The sequence below is a fragment of the Mustela nigripes genome, chromosome 3 (assembly GCF_022355385.1).
Source record: "Mustela nigripes isolate SB6536 chromosome 3, MUSNIG.SB6536, whole genome shotgun sequence".
In the NCBI taxonomy this organism is placed as follows: domain Eukaryota; kingdom Metazoa; phylum Chordata; class Mammalia; order Carnivora; family Mustelidae; genus Mustela; species Mustela nigripes.
In genome coordinates, this window is record NC_081559.1 from 167,027,913 (window position 1) to 167,048,595 (window position 20,683).

General features: G+C 37.2%; 1 protein-coding gene across 2 annotated transcripts in view; it reads right to left on the reverse strand.

Moving 5' to 3' along the window:
- ANGPT1 (angiopoietin 1) overlaps window positions 1–20,683 on the reverse strand; it is a 251,353-nt gene that overhangs the window by 36,449 nt on the left and 194,221 nt on the right. For both annotated transcript variants that reach the window (XM_059395044.1, XM_059395045.1), the window contains exons 6-7: window positions 18,862–18,963; window positions 8,497–8,663 (exon numbers count right to left, since the gene is read on the reverse strand). In XM_059395044.1, the coding sequence (XP_059251027.1) occupies window positions 8,497–8,663; window positions 18,862–18,963 (269 nt within the window). The remainder of the gene's footprint in view (window positions 1–8,496; window positions 8,664–18,861; window positions 18,964–20,683) is intronic.

The following is a 20,683-nucleotide window of genomic DNA, read 5'->3' on the forward strand; positions in this document are numbered from 1 at the left end:
AGAATCTATACTCAGAAAACTATAAAGTACTCATGAAAGAAATTGAGGAAGACACAAAGAAATGGAAAAATGTTCCATGCTCCTGGATTGGAAGAATAAATATTGTGAAAATGTCTATGCTACCTAAAGCAATCTACACATTTAATGCAATTCCTATCAAAGTACCATCCATCTTTTTCAAAGAAATGGAACAAATAATTCTAAAATTTATATGGAACCAGAAAAGACCTCGAATAGTCAAAGGGATATTGAAAAAGAAAGCCAATGTTGGTGGCATCACAATTCCGGACTTCAAGCTCTATTACAAAGCTGTCATCATCAAGACAGCATGGTACTGGCACAAAAACAGACACATAGATCAATGGAACAGAATAGAGAGCCCAGAAATAGACCCTCAACTCTACAGTCAACTAATCTTCGACAAAGCAGGAAAGAATGTCCAATGGAAAAAAGACAGCCTCTTCAATAAATGGTGCTGGGAAAATTGGACAGCCACATGCAGAAAAATGAAATTGGACCATTTCCTTACACCACACACAAAAATAGACTCAAAATGGATGAAGGACCTCAATGTGCGAAAGGAATCCATCAAAATCCTTGAGGAGAACACAGGCAGCAACCTCTTCGACCTCAGGCGCAGCAACATCTTCCTAGGAACAACGCCAAAGGCAAGGGAAGCAAGGGCCAAAATGAACTATTGGGATTTCATCAAGATCAAAAGCTTTTGCACAGCAAAGGAAACAGTTAACAAAATCAAAAGACAACTGACAGAATGGGAGAAGATATTTGCAAACGACATATCAAATAAAGGACTAGTGTCCAAAATCTATAAAGAACTTAGCAAACTCAACACCCAAAGAACAAATAATCCAATCAAGAAATGGGCAGAGGACATGAACAGACATTTCTGCAAAGAAGACATCCAGATGGCCAACAGACACATGAAAAAGTGCTCCATATCACTCGGCATCAGGGAAATACAAATCAAAACCACAATGAGATATCACCTCACACCAGTCAGAATGGCTAAAATAAACAAATCAGGAAATGACAGATGCTGGCGAGGATACAGAGAAAGGGGAACCCTCCTACACTGTTGGTGGGAATGCAAGCTGGTGCAGCCACTCTGGAAAACAGCATGGAGGTTCCTCAAAATGTTGAAAATAGAACTGCCCTATGACCCAGCAATTGCACTTTTGGGTATTTACCCTAAAGATACAAACGTAGTGATCCAAAGGGGCACGTGCACCCGAATGTTTATAGCAGCAATGTCCACAATAGCCAAACTGTGGAAAGAACCTAGATGTCCATCAACAGATGAATGGATCAAGAAGATGTGGTATATATACACAATGGAATACTATGCAGCCATCAAAAGCAATGAAATCTTGCCATTTGCGACAACATGGATGGAACTAGAGCGTATCATGCTTAGCGAAATAAGTCAAGCAGAGAAAGACAACTATCATATGATCTCCCTGATATGAGAAAGTGGTGATGCAACATGGGGGCTTAAGTGGGTAGGAGAATAATAAATGAAGCAAGATGGAATTGGGAGGGAGACAAACCATAAGTGACTCTTAATCTCACAAAACAAACTGAGGGTTGGTGGGGGGAGGGGTTTTGGTAGAAGGGGGTGGGATTATGGACACTGGGGAGGGTATGTGCTTTGGTGAGTGCTGTGAAGTGTGTAAACCTGGCGATTCACAGACCTGTACCCCTGGGGATAAAAATATATGTTTATAAAAAATAAAAAATTAAAAAAAAAAAAGAAAAAAATTAACATGCAAAAGGGGAAAAAAAGAAAAAAGTAACATGCAAAAATCCCTATTTAATAAACATGTTCATTCAATAAACTATGCCTTTCTAATAAGGCTGAAAATTTTTTATATATATTTTTTCTTTTTTCTCCTTTTAAGTAGTGCAACTAAATTTTATCCAATCTTTCTTTTAGCTATAATAATACAATACAACATTTTTTAAACTATGCTCTAAAAATGTCTTAGGTGTTAGCAATGAAAAGTCCAAAGAGATATTGTAGTAGGTCCCCACAACCACTTCAACCAAAATAGATAAGATGTATGGGTTTTATACATTATGATATTTTGCAAGAATTTTCTTTATAAAATTACATGTTCCATTGCAAAAACAAAAACAAAACCTTAAGTGAATTAAATTTAGCCCAACCAATAATGGGACAACGTGATTCTTTGTGCCTTTGGATGCGATAAAATGGCAAGTACAATACCATTTATACAGCATTCTTGTCAAAAAGATTTAATGTCAATCTCATCGGGAAAGAATAGTAAGATAGTTTGAGAAGGGACATTTTTGAGGAAAACTGACCTGGATTGTTTAAAAATATTTATGGTAGTTATGTGGTAGACTATTTTAGATAAAAGGTGACTAAAGAGATCACAGATATAATGAGTGAACCTGGACTGTGTCCTGAAGCCAAATTAATAAGCAGACCAAAATACTAGTCAGTAAAAGCCTTCTGGGACAATGGGGCTTAGATTTCAATATAGAAATATAATTAAAATGTTTTATTGAAACCAGTAAAAAATTTCTTGGGTGTGATGAAAATTGAATTAAAAATACATAAATACTTTTCATAGGTTCATGGTATTTAAATTTGTCCAATACAAAGTATATTTACATACATTTTCTGATTGGATCCTTGTAACTAAATGGTGAGGATGATAGAAGAGAGGGCATTATTTTCTCTTAAAGATGAGGAAATTGAGTTATAAAAGTAATAGGTGATTTACCCAAGGTATAGCTAGATTGTGCTACTGTCAACTTGTTTAATCTGGGAACTGTGTTCCCCCCAATTTCCTTCCTTGCATGGTTCCAAGTTAGAGTAATTCAAAAGAGGACTTTGTGTGAGATCCGGAAGGTGGAAGTGAAACAGTATCCCAACTCAGACTATCAGTAGACATGGCAAAATTGCCTGGCAGTTCTCAGCTTCTCCTATTTCTCCCTGCATCCAGTTTGCCTTTGCATGCTGTCAGTGACTTCAGACCCACCAGATGCTTCAAGGATAACATAGCTACACAGAAATAACATCTTTCCTTAGGTCCCCCACTTTGTGGTCCTCCTCTGATGTCTGGACATGCTTGGTTTCTTGGATTTCCCTGCAAGCTACAACTGGTTGGATTTCCCTGCAAGCTACTGCCATGTTTGGTTTCAATCATTTATGCTACTGAACTTTTTTTGATTTTCCACCTTCACCTTCCAGACCTTTACTTCCCCAACTCAGCTCACAGTTATGTAAGGTGTAGTCTGTATAACAAATCTCTTATTTTCATAATGCTGATCATGGTTCTGTTTTTCTGAACACTGATACAACCAACTTGGTTTTATGGATTTTGAAGACACATTTTACTATTTAATAGCTTCCACATCTTCAGATTCCTATTCCAAAGCGCTTTCCAGTATTTCATAGCATCTCCCCAAACTCACAATTAATCTGTTTTTTTAAGCATTTATTGTGGTGGTGGTTGTGGTTGTGTATCTACATTTTAACTCTGAGTATCAGGACCAAAAAGTTTTCATAGAAGTAATAGGTCACTGTAAGCCCTAAACTGATGTTCCCAAGAGAGTGATACTTCCTCTTACCAAAATATTTATTAGAGAGATCAAAATTTAATCACTTATCAAACAAACAAAGGGGCTTAAAATAAAAAGGAATATATACATAAAGGTAATTCTACTCTAGAAAATAATTTTTTAACTAAAAGGAACTTTTACAAATTATTTATAGGACAGAAAATTGAGAACGAGAGATACGATAATGCCCATGGACATTCAAATTATTAAAGACAGGATTAGAAGAAACAAATTTTATCTGTTAGAATATGTGCTTTGAATATACTTAATTCTAGGAAGTAAATTCTGGATTTCCCTTTATTGAGGGATGGTCAAATGATAGGCAGTCATGAGATCAAAGTTCAAATAACTTCTACTCATATTAGTACCTGTGGCCTTGTACCATGCCTGTTTTCTCATATGAAAACAAGGTATCTGGTGCATTCATGTGCTCACTGAATATTAGGTATTAACTGTTACTTAATATTTTGGCTAACTTAGGTATATATATTGAGTTTTGATTAAAAATGGTTCATAAACTTGAGAAGCTTAGTAGTAGAAGAAAAGGGCGACACACACAGTTATTTAATAAATACTTACTAATGACTTATAATAGAATGTGGATACTGGATAATTATCCACGGACTGCTGTGGACCTCTGGGGAGCACAAAACATCCAAACTGGCCTGACAGTGAGGGTGATGCATTTCTCTGGGAAATCAGTATATGGAGATTTATAGGGGAGGGCTCTCAGGATCAACCCCACGACAGAATGAGGAAAGCAGTACCGAACAGAGAGAGATGGGTTCACACACAGTTACAATAAAGACCTCAGCTAATCTCATGTGGAATTCTGGAGCTGGGATGGCCCTTCAGAATTGTCCCAAATTGGGGCAAGGGGTCCATTATACACTCCTATTTTTGACTAGTCACTGGATACAATGTGTCTGCAAGAAGGAAGAATGACTTTGGGTGATGTGACTTTCCTCAGCCACAGCAGTGCTCAGGCAGGGGACCCCAGTTACAAGCTGTAAAACAGCAATATTTCCAGAAGGTGAGAGAAGGAGGGCTGTTGTTCTGAAGGGAGACACAGCACGCATCACAACTCATACCATAATATGTACTGAGAAAAACTTCTTGGAGTAAAGGACAGTCTTAAAGATTTAGAAGTTGTATCCAAAGTTGAGTTTCTGTGTGGGGTATAGATATAATAAAGATACAAAAGGTTTAGAGAAATTGCAAGTAGTTTCTAGAACATAATAATGAGGGGGTATTTGGTTAGGTGAGGTTGTGGAAAAGTTTATTAGTGATAGCTGAACACATAGGTAGAGTCAGATCATAAAGACTTTTAAGTGACAGACTTTAATCTATGGTGTTTTGATTTGTTTTGTTTTGTTTTGTTTTGTTTTAAAGAAAGGGTGATTTGGGGAGGAGGGCCAGAGGGAGAGGGAGAGAGAGAGAATCTTAAGCAAGCTCCACACCCACATGGGGCTCAATTTCATCAACCTGAGATCATCACCTGAGCCAAAATCAAGACTGGATGTTTAACTGACTGAGCAACCAAGGCACTCCAACCTATAGATAGTTGAACATTGTTGAAATAGATGAGTAAGAGTGGAGAGCAAAATCAGATTATCTTTTAGAAAAACCATCCCAACAACAGTGTGGATGATATATTTGAGAGCATCAAGATTGGAGTCAGGAAAGCTATACAATAGTTTGGGTGTTAGATGATGAGGACCTGAAAAATACTACCTCTCTAGAAGAAGTATTTAATAATTTCACATTAATTGCGTGTTATCTTACATGATGTGTTTATCATGACACTCCCACATTATTTTTTTTTCTTATTTGTATTCTCCTGGGTTCCATAGATTTTATTTTCTATCTGAGAAAATCATTTGGGGTTTCCTTAGAGGATAAAAAGAAAATATGCATATCCTATGTACATTTGTAAGCTTATCTATCTATTCAACAACACTTGCTTTTATCAATATGTGTCCAGAGCATGAGAAAGATTTTTTAAAATTAGATTTATATATTATGACCACAGCTATAATAAGGGTTTCCAAAATAAAATTTCTGTTAAGACAGAATACTTAACAACAACAACAAAAAACTCAAAAAATCATCTGAATTTAATTTGGAAGAGGAAAAAATACAGAAAATTCAAAAATATAAAACAAAACCTAAAACCTAACATGAATTCCATAGCTCTGCTTTTAGTTGAAATTTACTTGAATCTGAGCAGGTGAGATGACCAAAACCACAGTTTCTTTATATTCAAAATGTGTCTGGTGATAACTACCTCAAAAATTCATTGTGAAGACTGAATGCCTAATGTGTTAAAAACCACTTCATAAATTATAAGACACTATACAAATGCTAGTACTTCTCCTTTTAATGAATTATCACAATGAGACATTCCTTTTTCATTCAGAAGGAAGAGAAATAAGTGGGGGAAAATCAGTGGGGAAGCTGGACATCTAACTCAGGCCATGCTTAGTGTTCCCGGCTTGAGTGAGTGATGATACAGGTGGGGAGGGAAGTCACAAGGGTATACTCCCTTTTCAAGCTTCTGTTTCATTTTCTTTGAAAGACTGAATAAGACTGTTTTACAGTGTGCTTATTTTCAGTAAGTTCTCACCCGAACAGGCATTATGTTTTAATGAGTTCTAATTTCCCATTTGATGCCAACATGAATCTTATACTTAATTGCATGAAGAGGTGATGATTACAGACCTATTTTCTGCTGGGTCCTGGCAAGACAGAGCGCCAGAGCCACCAACTTTATTACAGCAGCATTACAGAGGAAGAACCACACCAAACTAGGTAGGAGTCAAACATTCCTGATTTAAGTCCTTCTCCTTCCTTGGGAAAAATGTTGCCTATTTCTGGACCTCAGCTTTCGTTTCTTGACAACCCAGATGATTGGAATTAAAAGCATTAAGTGCCTTCTGGATTTATAACCCTGACTCATCTGTGTCAGATGATTGAAGTTCAGAATCATACAGTGAAGGAACAGGAAATGTTCAGTGTGGGTAGGGGGGCGTTCTAAGAGGAAGTAAGTGCTCCTTCCTCACACAGATGCCAGAATGATATTCATCCATGCACCCTGAAGCCTACTTTGGACTCTGACCATCTTCCTAAACCTGCCCTTGCACTCTTTGTCTTAATACCACCTAAGCCTCACAAACACATGTGTGCAGGTGTGCACATACACACACAGACACACACATCTATCTACCTACTAAGAACTGAAAGACATTTTGGAAAAGAACCAGGGCAAATTCTTCAGAAGCCTAGAAAAAGACTAGACTAATTATTTGCTAGTCCTATTGTCAGGCTGTCTGACATTAGCCAAGTTTCATACAGTTTCAAGTTTCAGGTCAAAACATTTACATAAGAGTACCCCTGATGTTTTACAGTGGTTTCTCTTGTTCTAAAACTACCCAAATATTGACCTCCTTGGAAACACTTCTTCTTACACTCCATTGCATTTTATAAATGTCTCTTCTTTGGTTTCTTGCGTTGCCATTAAGTACACCCTCATTACCCTCCCATGAGATGATGAAAACTCTTTAGATCCATTTCTCATCTCTCTGTTGTGGTGACATCACCACTGTTTGTTAAGAAAATGATTCTTATGTCTCCAAGGATCCAATCCCATGCATAATCCATTAAATGAGATGTGTTCATGAAAAGAGTTGTAGATTCAAAAGCTACAAGAATAGTATGTCTCAAAAAGATATAAGCATCAAAAACAGGTGAGCTACAAGATGGCCATACAGATTGGAGAAGGAGCAGAAGCTTTGGCTGCTGTCACTGCATTTTGCTTGAAGCTCTGTACCGACCCTTTAATCTACACAATCATGTTTGCAAGGCTGATGTAGAGTAGCTACAATCATTAGAGTTAGAAATAACTGCAACATTAATTTACTGATTATGAAACTCAGTCACACACAATTATTAAGGACCTGCTATGGGCCAAGTATTGCATTAATGGATAATGATACAAAAGTAATGGAAATATATTCCGTGTTCTAAAAAGAATGCTAGCCAGTTATTTAGTGACCTAGTTAGTTACAAAGCTGGACTGTGAGGTCTGGGAGACTAGAGATCTCATCACCCACTGCAAAATTAGCAGTGCCTAGTAGGGTTCCCGGAACACAGAAGTAACACAGTAAGGGCTTGGAGGATGAATTTACCGTACCACATTACTTGCTTAGCCATTTTTAAATTGTTTTTTCCTAGTGTACAAACTTGTCATTGAAAAAAAAATCATAGATGTTAATAGCAAAGTGTATAGTTTGTTTGCACATCTACAATGATGTATCATGCATGTTCATGCTATTATTTGAATTTATTTTTGCCTTCACATTATTTGCCAAAAAATTCTAAATTACGCTCCACCTTATCTTTTATGTAAGCCATATAAAAACATAACATTTTACCTCTCCTTCATCACTTTCAAAATAATGTGAAAAAATAATAATTTAAGAAAGGCAAATAAAGTATCAGTAGAAATTCTTCTGATAGAAAGGGGAGCTTATTTCAAGCCACTGAGTTTGAGTCAGTTCTTTGTCAACAATTTTGTACATATAAATTCACAGCACCAATCTCATCACACTAACAACAATAAGAGCTACAACAACAATCATATTGTGCTGGACTCAATTCCTCATCGTCTAGAAGCTGAGCCAACATCAAAACAACCCATCTGTGAAAACTGAAATTAACGCTTTTAAGAAGTCGGAGTTTTCTGTATCGCTACCATAGGCCTAGACAACCTAATTTTCATCTTGAAGCATGATTTGTATCATTTCTGTCTTTCACACTTTTCCACTGTAACTGGTAGGTGGTGAAGTCCAAGGGAGTTGAGCCCTGTATGGAAGGAGGACTTACCTGTAGTTCTGCTTTTCGTTTCCTATGTGGAATCTGTCGTATTGTGAATAGGCTCGGTTTCCTTCCCAGTCCATTAACTCAATTCTTAGTGTGTACTGTCTCTGACTGGTTATGGCAAAAATAAACTCGTTTCCCAGCCAATATTCACCAGAGGGATTTCCAAAGCCCTACAAAAGGAGATAGAGATATGGTTGTTACCTCTTATCAGGTTCAGTATTAACTACATTGTAAAAAATAACACAATCTTCTTTAACAGTAAAGACCATTTTTCACATTTTACGCACTTTTTTCCAATTACTGACTCAATACTTTTCTGCTATGTTCCCCTCTACTGGGCCCTGTGAATTCTTATTACAGTAAAAGGCTGATAATCAAATTTGTATAGGTAAGATGATTTCAGATTAAATGAATCTGGTTAAGAAGTTTGACCATTAAACACTTCTCAGTCACAGCTTGCTTTTGAAAATGTTTCTAAAACACTAGTTAATGGAATATTTTGAACATCACTTAAATGTTCTCAATGAATATTATCAGGATATTACCAGATAAGTTATTTAGCAAATATTATTATTGTTTGTTTTGTTGCTATTATTATTCAGGAGTCAAATTATGCTTATATAATAACTTAAACATATATTACTAGACCCTTGACTTTTCTAACTTTAATATTTTCATTTTTAATTATTAATAAGCAAACCTGTAAACCCAGGACTAGAGTCATTTAAATGCTTTACTGGCATGAATTTGGGTTTTGAGGCAGAACGTTGACACGTAAGAGCTAGTGAGTGGACCTCCCTGGCTGCTTGGCCCCTGCCTCTTAATACGGCTTTTGTCTCCACAGGGGAATCCCAATCATGGTTCTGAAGTGTTCAAAAACTGTTTCTTTGTGGGGGAAAGAAGTGGTCCCCAAAGAAAAGCCAATTCTTAATGGTTATGTTAGTAGTAGGAAAACTAGGAACCTAGGAAACTGCTGGCATTCTAGACTTGGGTGTTCAGTTTCTGAATCCCCAAAAGTAGTCCTTGGTAATGCCTGAAATTGAATATAATTCTTGAACTACATGTTTGTCTTATCGACCAAACCGTGAGCTCCTTGAGAAGAGAAGGTGTGCCGTATTTGTGACTAGTGGACCGCTGGCATATGCTGGGTTCGCCCTACGCTTCACTGACATGTGAAGGAAGAAAGGAAAGAAGGGAGGGAGGGAAGGAAGGGAGGAAGAAAATACTACAGCACTTTATAGTGGCATTCGGAGAAGTAACCTTAAAACACAGTTCTTGTTATAAGTAATTTGGCTGAGTCTCAGGGAGGTGTTTTAAAGTGCCCACAGAGTCATAATCACTGGACCTCTGGGTGGGGGAAAAAAAAAATCCTGGCTCCACACTGAATCAAGATATTTGAAGAACCAGTCCCACTGCCTGCAAACAAACTCCCTGTTTGTCCCTGTATGCATTAATATTTGGAAGGAACACCTCCAGCATCCCAGGAGATATTCAGACATTTCAGAAAGAAAGTGATTCTGTTAACTGAGGTATTCATTTAAAAAGGTTTTACTTTATCCATTCTAAGAAATAAGAGGGTAGTACTAAGATAACCATAGCACTTCTCCCTTTCTCAACACAGATGAGAGAATTTGGAAACAGTGTTTCTTTTTTTTTAATTTAAAGTACACCAACTTTATATAATTATAACTACAGTAGAAGTATTCTTTTAAAAATTATTTATTTTATTTTAGAGAGAAGGGGAGGGGCAGAGGGCAATGGAGAGAATCTCAAGCAAATTCCATGCTCATCAAGCAGCCTAAATTCCATGCTCATCATGGAGCCCATGATCAGCAGGACTCTGGGATCAAGACCTGAGCCAAAACCAAGAGTCAGACACTTAACTGACTGAGCACCCAGGCACCCCTACAGCAGAAGAATTCTTAACCGCTCTCCCCTTTAACAAACCTAACACATGAGTCAGTGTTCTCCACTCCTTCTTTAAAATATATTGATGCCCAGAGTAAACTAAATGCATTAAATACATTTGTATATTACTGTCTCTGCCAACTGAGTTATTAAATGTCCACTGTGTTGGGTCCCCGAACTGTTTACATCAGTTCTGTTACTGTAATGATAAGTCTCACAGTTTTATGTAAATAAGTTCAATATTAGTGGGGACAAATCATTTGTTTTGTTCTGTTTTGTTTTTGATGAAACTTAAACATTAGGCCTGCTCAATAAAAGCAAATCACTAAAAAATGGTTTGTTTCAACAACTCTAAAAGACTGGAAAAGTAATAAAACATAAGAGGATTTTAACTTACATTGCTTCTGTGTGTCTTACTTGCTCCGTTAAAAAACAAGAAAGAAAGAAACCAGAAAGCAGGAGTTTGATGCATTTAATTATGGGAAATTTCTAAGAAAGAACCACTGACCCAGAATTCCAGGCTTTGGCCCTACATTTTAAAAAATGGGCAAATGAAGATATAATTGTATACTTAAAATGAAATGCATTAGTATATGTAAGCACACTTTTAAAGTTTTCCCCCTGGGATGCCTGGGTGGCTCAGTCAGGTAAGCATCTGCCTTTGGTTCAGGTCATGATCCCAAGGTCCTGGGATCAAGTATCACACCAGGCTCCCTGCTCACCTGGGAGTCTGTTTCTCCCTCTGCCTGCTGCTCCCCCTGCTTGTACTCTCTTTCTCTCTCTCTCTCTCTCTGCCAAATAAACAAAATCTTAAAAAAATAAAGTTATTCCCCAATTTAACTTAGTTTTTAATTAACTCAAACCCCTCATCCAGACTGTACTGGGTATATGCTCCCCTGAAGTCCATCTACTTGTAGCTCAGAACAAAGATATGGGGCCCATAGAAGTCAGTGTTCCAGAGTTCCCTTGCTTCTCTATTCCTAAGATGCACAGATGCACAAGTCATACTTTGCCAAAGTTCCACAGTGGCAGCGAATATTAGAGCAATTTAGGATGTGCTAAGAATCTTACACATTTTCGTGACAGCGGTGCTACATACCAAAAAGAAGAGTGAAGCTTATCTTCTCCAGTGAATAAGCAAAACAGAGAGTTACAGGGCACTGAAATTAAAAAAATTAGTACATTCTCAGTTGCAGCAGCCACTGGGAAGAAAAAGAGGACTGCTGGGATTTTCTCTGCATTTTCTTCTCAGCTCAGACGTGTTAAAACTTTCCCTCTAGCCACTGGAGGATTCCCTCTTGTGTGCAGTTAGATGGGATTCAGCAGGTCTCCTAAATGTGACTAAGGAAGCTGGGGATGATGAAGTGTTAAGTTTTAGGCCACATTATTTCCGTGCTGCTGAAAGCTCTGCATGGGTAAAACCGTCCAGCTTCCCCAGGGAAAAGGGCAGTGATCTCTAGTGAGCGTCAGAAACGTACAAACACTAATGTCATTCCTATGAGAGCCTCTATCCCCAGCGTGGCATGCAGGCTTCTACCTCCCCCTACGTGGAGATTACCATCCCTTCCTAAGCAGTTTCTTTTTCCTGAGTGAAAAAAGAGGAAGACACAACTGAAAAGAGAGCAACAAAATTTGATTTTAGAAATAAAAATTCTATTTCCTGCACCTTCCCAAAAAAACTGTCTAAACTTGCTCTATTATGGGAACAAAATGCGTGGCTACGATGAATCGAAATGGCTGTTAGAGAGATAGGGTAGAGGAAGCTTTCTAAAAGCTAAGTGCAGCCACGCAGAACCAACTGTTTCATCATAGACATGGAAAATAAGTCAAAGGAGGGAAACTGGTTCCCACATTAGTAAACTGCCTACTGGAGAGTTATCAGGCACACTACCAATCCGATGCCGAGGAACGAAGGCTTAGCTTTGATTAAATAATTTCTACTCCCTATCTCTGCTCCAATTTGAAGCCTTACTCTGCCCCATGTTTGCTGTGGAACCTCCGATATTACTTCTTAGCCTCAGTTTCCTTGTCTGCAAAACAGGGATTAAAAATGTCATTTCCATAAATAGTGTTGTGAGAAAGAAATAAGATACTTGTATTTAGCTCAATGCTGGTACAGGAGAACAACAATATTGTCATTGTTATTACAGTTAAAGGCTATACCACAAAGACATAGCAATTTTCTGTTTACTTGCGTCTCTCCCACCATGTGAGCTATCTGAGGAGAAGCAGGTTTCTTTCTACTCTGTATGAGAAAGGGAACAGAAATAGTCCAGGATCATGTCTTAGCCTGAAAATTAATAAGGGGATACTGAAACAATTATTTAAAAGGCTTTCAGATGTTAGGAACTAATGTATTCTTATGACAAGTTGAGTGTGGCTTTACATAAATAAGCACTGTCATTTTAACCCAAGAAGTTAATTATTAAATAAGAAATTAAAACCAGCTGGTTGATGGTGGGGCTAAACTGTGCCATAAACCAACACGTAGACTACTTTTTATTCTTGCTTCTGCTTCCTAAGGCCAGGGAGAAGCTGTGTCCTCCAACTCTCCCTTGGTCCTATTTCTTTTAATCTCTTTCTTTCTATATCTCATAAGTTTTAGGTCTACAAAAGGAGTAATTTTTGAAATCTTACACTCAAGCCAATAAATTGATAGTTTTGACATTTGCTTTCAACCAGGACTGCATATCAGAAACAGCTGTGGAGCTTTTTAAAGATATGGATGACTTGGTTCCCACACGGAGGTTCTGACTCTGTATGTCTGGGGTGTGCTTAGAGATATGTACATTTGAAGGGTTCCAGGAGTGAGTGTGCTGTGTACCACAGGTGGAGAATCATATAATTACGATGCAGAATAGCTATTCTGAGTGCAAATAAGGAAGAAAATATTAACTAGATCAAACTGAGTGGTACACAGGAGAGAGGTATAAAACCTCATATTCATATGGAGCTCCAAATTAGTAGACAGTTTTGATTATGTATTATGGGACTATTTAAAAAAAAATGATGGCTGAAATGCAGAGATGGTCACATCCCCTAAAAAAACAGTTTCATGCATTACTGCACACACAAGAGCCTACCATAGGTCTATATTTTATTCCAAAAGGCCTGTAATATCTACAATAAATAAAAGTACAAGCTTACACAGAATTCAGGGCTGATGTTGAAAAAAAAATCACATCGGGGCACCTGGGTGGCTCAGTGGGTTAAAGCCTCCACCTTCTGCTCAGGTCATGATCCCAGGGTCCTGGGATCAAGCCCTGCATCCTGCATCGGGCTCTCTGCTCAGCAGGGAACCTGTTTCCTCCTCTCTCTCTGTCTGCCTCTCTGCCTACTTGTGATCTCTGTCTCTCAAATAAATAAATAAAATCTTTAAAAAAAAGTATCATGTCTCTATCAAAACAATAAAAAAATCACAATAAAAACAGGACCTTTCTTTTCTATAAAAAAAATCCAACAATGCTGGTCATACCCTTCCATGAAAACTATTACATTTAGTTACTTCGATCACAATCATATGCAAGATTTTGATACCATAATTCAGATAGACTGTAAATCTTCTCCTTTAGCTCTTTAATAAAAGGCAAAAAAAAAAAAAAAATAGACACTGAAACTTAACCCAGACTAATGCTGACTTAAAGTTGGCCCTAAAAACTGCATATTGTTCATAAAACAATGCACACAGAAGAAAGATCGATACTCATTAGTTTTTGCCAAGACCTGCAGAAATACTCAGTTTTGGCTGTATGTTTCCAAGTTAATAAACTAATTGTCTATGATACTTTGTTACTTTTTTTTTTTTTGATCTGATAATACTCATAGGAAGTGTTGACTTTCTATAGCTGAAACACAATTGAAACCAGACCCTGTTAATGTATTCTATGGGTTCCATCTTTTTTCACATAAGCGATTAGAGAAAACAGATCTGAAACAGGGTTACTGATCTGTGGCTTTTCGGAGGTGCTTTAATACACAACTTAATCATGTATCTCCTCTAACTGCTGAGACACTCAGCCCAAGAAAGATCAAAAGAATGATTTATTTCAACATTTTAAATTCCTTATATATTTTTCTCTTTTAATGTGAAGATGTTAAAAAGCAGTTGAAAATATGCCCTTAACTTCTTTCCAGAACCAAAGAACTCCCAGAAGGTAGGGTGCTCAGACCAAAATATTTGTGTCAATAGGAGACTTTGTTTATGGGGGTAACTGTTTTCAGTACCAAGCCAGGTTGTCTCCAGGGCATTAGTCACTACATTCTATAAAGTTAGGCCACAGGCTATTATTTGGAACTCCTAGCTGGATTTGGCTTCATATATGCAAAAGTACTGCTGATAAGTGTTGTTGCTGGAGGCCACTCAATGGTATTCTTATGGCTTGAAAAGAGTTAATATAGTTCCCTAAGTGCCTCATTAAAAAGGCCCACTGCAGACTTCTCTCTCTGCAAACATCTTTACAAATCCATAAACCAGATTTTGCTGAATCCCCTCATAAGGAAGGTTAAATGAAAACAAAGCTCAGGTAAAAGACTTTTGTAGGCTTAAAGCCAATGTTAAGAAGCAAATACACTGCAAATCTTCCATGTTGAGAGAGGTTTAAAAATAATAAATTACAATATGTATTTGTAATTCATGTGTTGATAATTTTAACATACTGTTCTGGAAACCTTATGAGGAAAGAGGCTGCCCACAGTTATCAACCAGAATGAAGGGAAGGAGAGAAGAAAGGCAGAAAGGAAGGATGGGTGAATTTTATTTCTGACTCAGGGCTCAAGAAAGAGGCAAAATGTCCTCGTGCACACCAGTAGACAAGTGAAGACTGAGGAGGGAGTGGTGCCTGCTAAGAAGTTCGTGTTTTCCCAAAGGATGTGCACCGAAGCAGTCAGTCTGAAGCAGGGAACAGAAGTGGGAGTGACTGATGAGAATGAACCTACATTCATTTTGGACTCGTGTTATTTGGTCTTTAGATAAAAAGCTCTGGAGGAAAACAATGGAAACACTTTCTACCATGTGTTCTGGTGAAAGTTAACCAAGTTGCGGTATGTGATGAATTCTCTTAGTTAAAAAAGCAGTCAGACTCATTTTTGCCAAAATGTTTCAGACTTCTAGAACTTATTTCAATTTTCTGACCATGTAGAATTGAAACTCAGCTGATAAAATGTTCTCGTTTGAATGAAATAGGATAGTCTTTCTATTTTTTAATAAAGGGAGAGGGGTAAACTCCCTCAAAACGATAAATAATGAATAATTCAGCCTCAGTCAAATGATGAAAAAAAAGACTTAAAATACATATATCTGGTAAATGCTTATGCCACACTTCATATGTTAGCCTGTCTTACTTAATGTGCCTGGTGTGCCAAGGCAGCAGATGCTTACAGATAATAACTCAGCATTTTGGAAAGTCACCACAACGATACCTTTATATTCACTTTTCTATTATCACTGGTATTAATAATAATGTATTTCAGGTTTGCCTGAACAGATATCTATAGTCTGATTCTCATATGACTTCTTCACATTCCATTTTAATGTTGAAAATAATCGTGAGTTAAGGTAGTTTGCAAAATAATATTTTTGGCAGAGTTAAGTAAAACTTTTGGAGTCTTTGATGTCTTAATCTTGGGTAATAACTACTGTTTATTGAAAATTTAGTGTGCCAGGTACTTTATTTATATCTAACCCTCACAACATCCCTGCAGGCACGTAAGGTATTCTCATCAATGCCCCCTTTTAACTAGTGAGGAAGTGATGGTATAGGTTAAATGATTTGCTAAAAACCACTCCATTGGTAAATGGAAGAGTGAAGACTCAAACTGCTGATATAGACATGATGCAGGGTCCTTTTTTAGAACTTAGATTAAATTCTTCCCATATGCTCTTAGAATCACATAAGCAAAAAGAGACCTTAGAGTAAAACCAATATTCTCTGTAACAGTCCTGGTGATTTACTTTCTACTGGGGTTTTTCCACGGAAGAGAGGGCCTCATCACTTAATAGACAGTCCATTCATATTAGAAAGAATCCTTAGAGAGTTTTGTCCATAGCAGTCAATTTTGCCTCTCTTGAATGTTCTTCCATGCATTATGGAGCTTCCCTCTTTAAAGCAGTGTTAAAATGCAAATTCTAATTCAGGAAGTCTATGATGTACCTTGAGGTGTTGTATTTCTCAAAAGCTCTCAAAGCTAGTGCTGCTGGTTTCTGGACTGCACTGTGAGAAGCAGGTTCTAGTACATCTACCTCTATCCAGTCACTTTAGAGAGCCATCAGACAGGTTTATATTTAATTCCTTTTTTTTCTCTCCAAGTTAGGGCACCATTGATTCATCCTATTTGTACCTCATAAGATAAGTTCATTTGTTGGAAATCTATCAGAATTTAAAGCATATATATATATATATTTAAACTTCATTTATTTATTTGACAGACAGAGATCACAAGTAGGCAGAGAGACAGGCAGAGAGAGAGGCAGAGAGAGAGGAAGGGAAGCAGGCTCCCGGCCAAGCAAAGAGCCCGATGCGGGGCTCGATCCCAGGACCCCAGGGGATCATGACCCGAGCCGAAGGCAGAGGCTTTAACCCACTGACCTACCTAGGCGCCCCAAGGCATATTTTTGATGTAACCAGACTATGGCAGACACCAGTGAGTTCTGCATTTTTTGAGACCATAAACTATTAGTATAGCCTGAGTAGCCTGGTCTTTGTTGTTAGTAGCCAACAACATGAAATGAGCTTATAGTCAAGTAAATCTATCCAGAATTGCCTGGTTTTTTTTTTTTAAGATTTTATTTATTTATTTATTTTATGCAGAGATTGAGAGAGAGAGAGAGAGAGAGAGAGAGCGCGCAAGAGAGGGAATGCAAGCAGGGAGAGAGGGAGAAGGAGAAGGCGGCCTCCCACCAAGCAGGGAGCCCAATGTAGAGCTCGATTCCAAGACCTGGGATAATGACCTGAGCTCGAAGGCAGACCCTTAATGACTGAGCTACCCAGGCGCCCCTATCCAGACTTTCAAAACCAGGTACTTAAGCTAATTTGTCACTTTTATCCTATATTCTTACTTAATTTTGTGTATTTTTGGTCTAGGTGAAATACTACATTTATCTCTGTAGAATTCAATCTTGTTCGCTATAGCCTTTTTTTCTACCTGAAATTTTATGGTTTATTGGAGACATCAGAATCCAACTTTGTATAACTTCAAACTTTATTAACCTACATTCACAGTGTTCAACTGGGTATCTGAAAAAAAAAAATATTGTAGACACAGAGACACCACAAGAGACCCCCACCTTCATTTATTAAAATCCTCTTAACTGTCATTTGGCCAACTACGAACCTACTAATGTATAAACTGGGATGCTGATTAACTACAGTTTTTGCATATTTTCTAAAAGAATATCAAGACTGAACTTAGATTAGTACAACAGGACTCTTCACCTTTTTCTTTACCTTCTGAGGGGGAAATTTGTCAAAAATTGGTCAAGACATAATTATCCAGAACATTTAGATGTAAAATATGAGAATAAATCCATAAATGGAAGCCTTTTATATTACTGTATCTTGACATTCTGTCAGATTTTAATAGTTAATACTGTAGGCATTGATGATATGATTATTGTATTATGCATTAGTTAAACCATTTAATGTATTACCTTAGAAAAGTTGATCTCCCATCTTGCTCACTTTCCTCTTAAAATGGAGACAGCTAATAGGCTTGATATAAAAATGAGTAAGAATTTACAGCTAGGGCTGGCTCATACTAACCATTGGAAACTTCAGCTATGATGATAATGATGGTAACCATGATGTCTGGTATTATTTTGGAGACCCCCTAAGGAACCATCCCTCACAGTTCATACCCTTGTATACTCCTCTCATCTTGAATGTGGACTGGGCATTGTAACTTAAACCAAAGAACGCAGTGGAAGTGATACAGAGCAATTCTCAGTCTAATAAATCTTAAAAAGGTATGGAGGCTTCCATTTTTGTGCGTGAGGGATGCCACCTACCACGTAAGACGTCTGATGTCCCTGAATCATCAGAGAGAAGCCCAACCCAGCCACATGGAGGAGCTCTTAGTCAACACCCAGCAACAACTCGCCAGCTACGTGAGGTACGTCAGTACCTCTCCATAATCCACACCACCCTTGTCCTGCTTCATGTGCCCAGCCTGGGTCTGAGTTCTAGCTTCCCCCACCCTAATTCAACCAGGAACAAATCCAGATAATACATAACAGTTCACCAAATAATTTCAGTAATATATTTTTCTTTCTGATGCACATATGGAAATCATTTACTGAAAATGATTTATGAGTGTTTTGTGTTTAATAAAAATAATGTGACTAATGTATCATTTTATTTTTAAAATAGCTGAAAAACACCTAAAAATACAAGGGCTTATCACATAGTCTGGTGAAGATAACCTCATGATAAAACATCAAAAACTATGTAAATTATTCCATTTTACCATTTTATATTCTTTCCAACCTCTTTGGAAATCTAGACTTCCATCTTCACGATGTTGTATTACAGTCCAACCTCCTCCATTAAGATCCATATTGCAAAATACCTGATAGACACAGGGAAAATAAAATCAAGTGAAAATTATATCTGTTTTAAAGAAACAAATATCAGACTATGGGTAGGCCTATAGATAAACTGAATAAAAATTACCATGTTGAAAAAATGTTAATTTAGATACCAGTTATTTTGCTTTAACATTAGAATTGTTTCTGTTTAATTCCATCATGTAACTTAAATTACTTGTAAAAATTTAAATTAGCTGAAAATTGCCTTAGTGTCAGATCATAAAAAATTTTTAAAAAATCTGTGTCTAAATGGTAATAGGCAGTTATGTATGTTCATTTTTTTCAAAATGCTATCTAGGTTTCTAAAACTATAGACCATTGTATTGCCAAAGCATAAAACTCAGAATTCTTAAGTTTTAATTAATTAAAATGGTGGTATAATAATAATAAAGGTTTTGGAAAAATAATTTTTAAAAAAATCATATATATTTAGCTATTACATATTTCATTGCACATTAACTCCTACACATTTACAAACTACAATAATTATTCTTGATGGCTCAGTATTAGATTAGAGGCAAAATTTGGTACACAGCATATGGAGAACATATTATTTGCTTGAATTTTCATCAAGAATAATAACAGGAGAATATGACATACTGTATTTCCTTTGACTGCAACAAGCATTTCTTCCCCATGTGGAAAGTTATCTAATGCTTTCAAAGACTTATGCTCATTTCAATTATTCTAAAACAATAGTATTTATTTAGAAATTGATTCATTTCCCCCAGAGTCCACCCAAGGAGAGAAACATATCTGTAATGGGATTATCTTTAGAGAGTAATCACTGTAATTGACATAGCATGGATATGGCAGTTTGACTATTCAAGGTCCCAGCTATGGAGAACACCATTCCTTAGGGAGTTGATGACTAAAGCATTTCAAAGGCTGGCTAAAGGTGTAGATATGATGCAACAGCAGCAGACAGGCTGTGCGGGCACAGAGCTCAGCTCTGATTAAGGGAAAAATCTCAAGTGTTTTCCCTGAAGCCCTCAATTTGGAGCACAAATGGCTAACAGGTATGAAAACAGTGGCAACAACTGTCATTCAGAGAACAAATTGTCCATGTACTTCCTCAGAGTGAAAGGAACTAGGAGATCCATGCCTATTTGTGAGCATATAAATTAGGCAAGCTGCTCTCTAGAGGGCTCTTCCTCTACTTTGACAACAGTCACCCACCAGTGTGTCTTTATTGTGCCTAGGAATTAACTCACCTCCAAGATTATAAATTGAAATTCCACTCTTTGTTCCAAGGTCCCCCTTGACTAATCCCTAAAACATTTTGTACCCCTTCTCTGCCTTCAACACAATCTCTAGTATTTCTTCCTCCTCAATTCTAATTGATTCATTCATTTGTTTTTTACTCAATTAGCATTGTTGGGCACTGATTCTGTTACAATTAGGGATACTATGATGAACAAAATAAGGATCTTGGCCTCAAAATGCCTGAAAGTTTCAATAATGACTGTTCCTGTAGGCGTAAGGAGATGTAGGAGTTCATAATTTTTAGCTCCAGTGACCTGAAGAATGATATAGACAGTAATCTAAATGAAAAACTTAAGGAAAAAAATCTAACAAACGAGAAAAAAAAATGATCATAGTTTTGGACACACAGAATTTGAGGTAGTGTAGTCATCCAAAAGGGGGATTCATCAATCAACTGGAGATGATCTAATAGGCATAGACCAAGGATAAGAATGT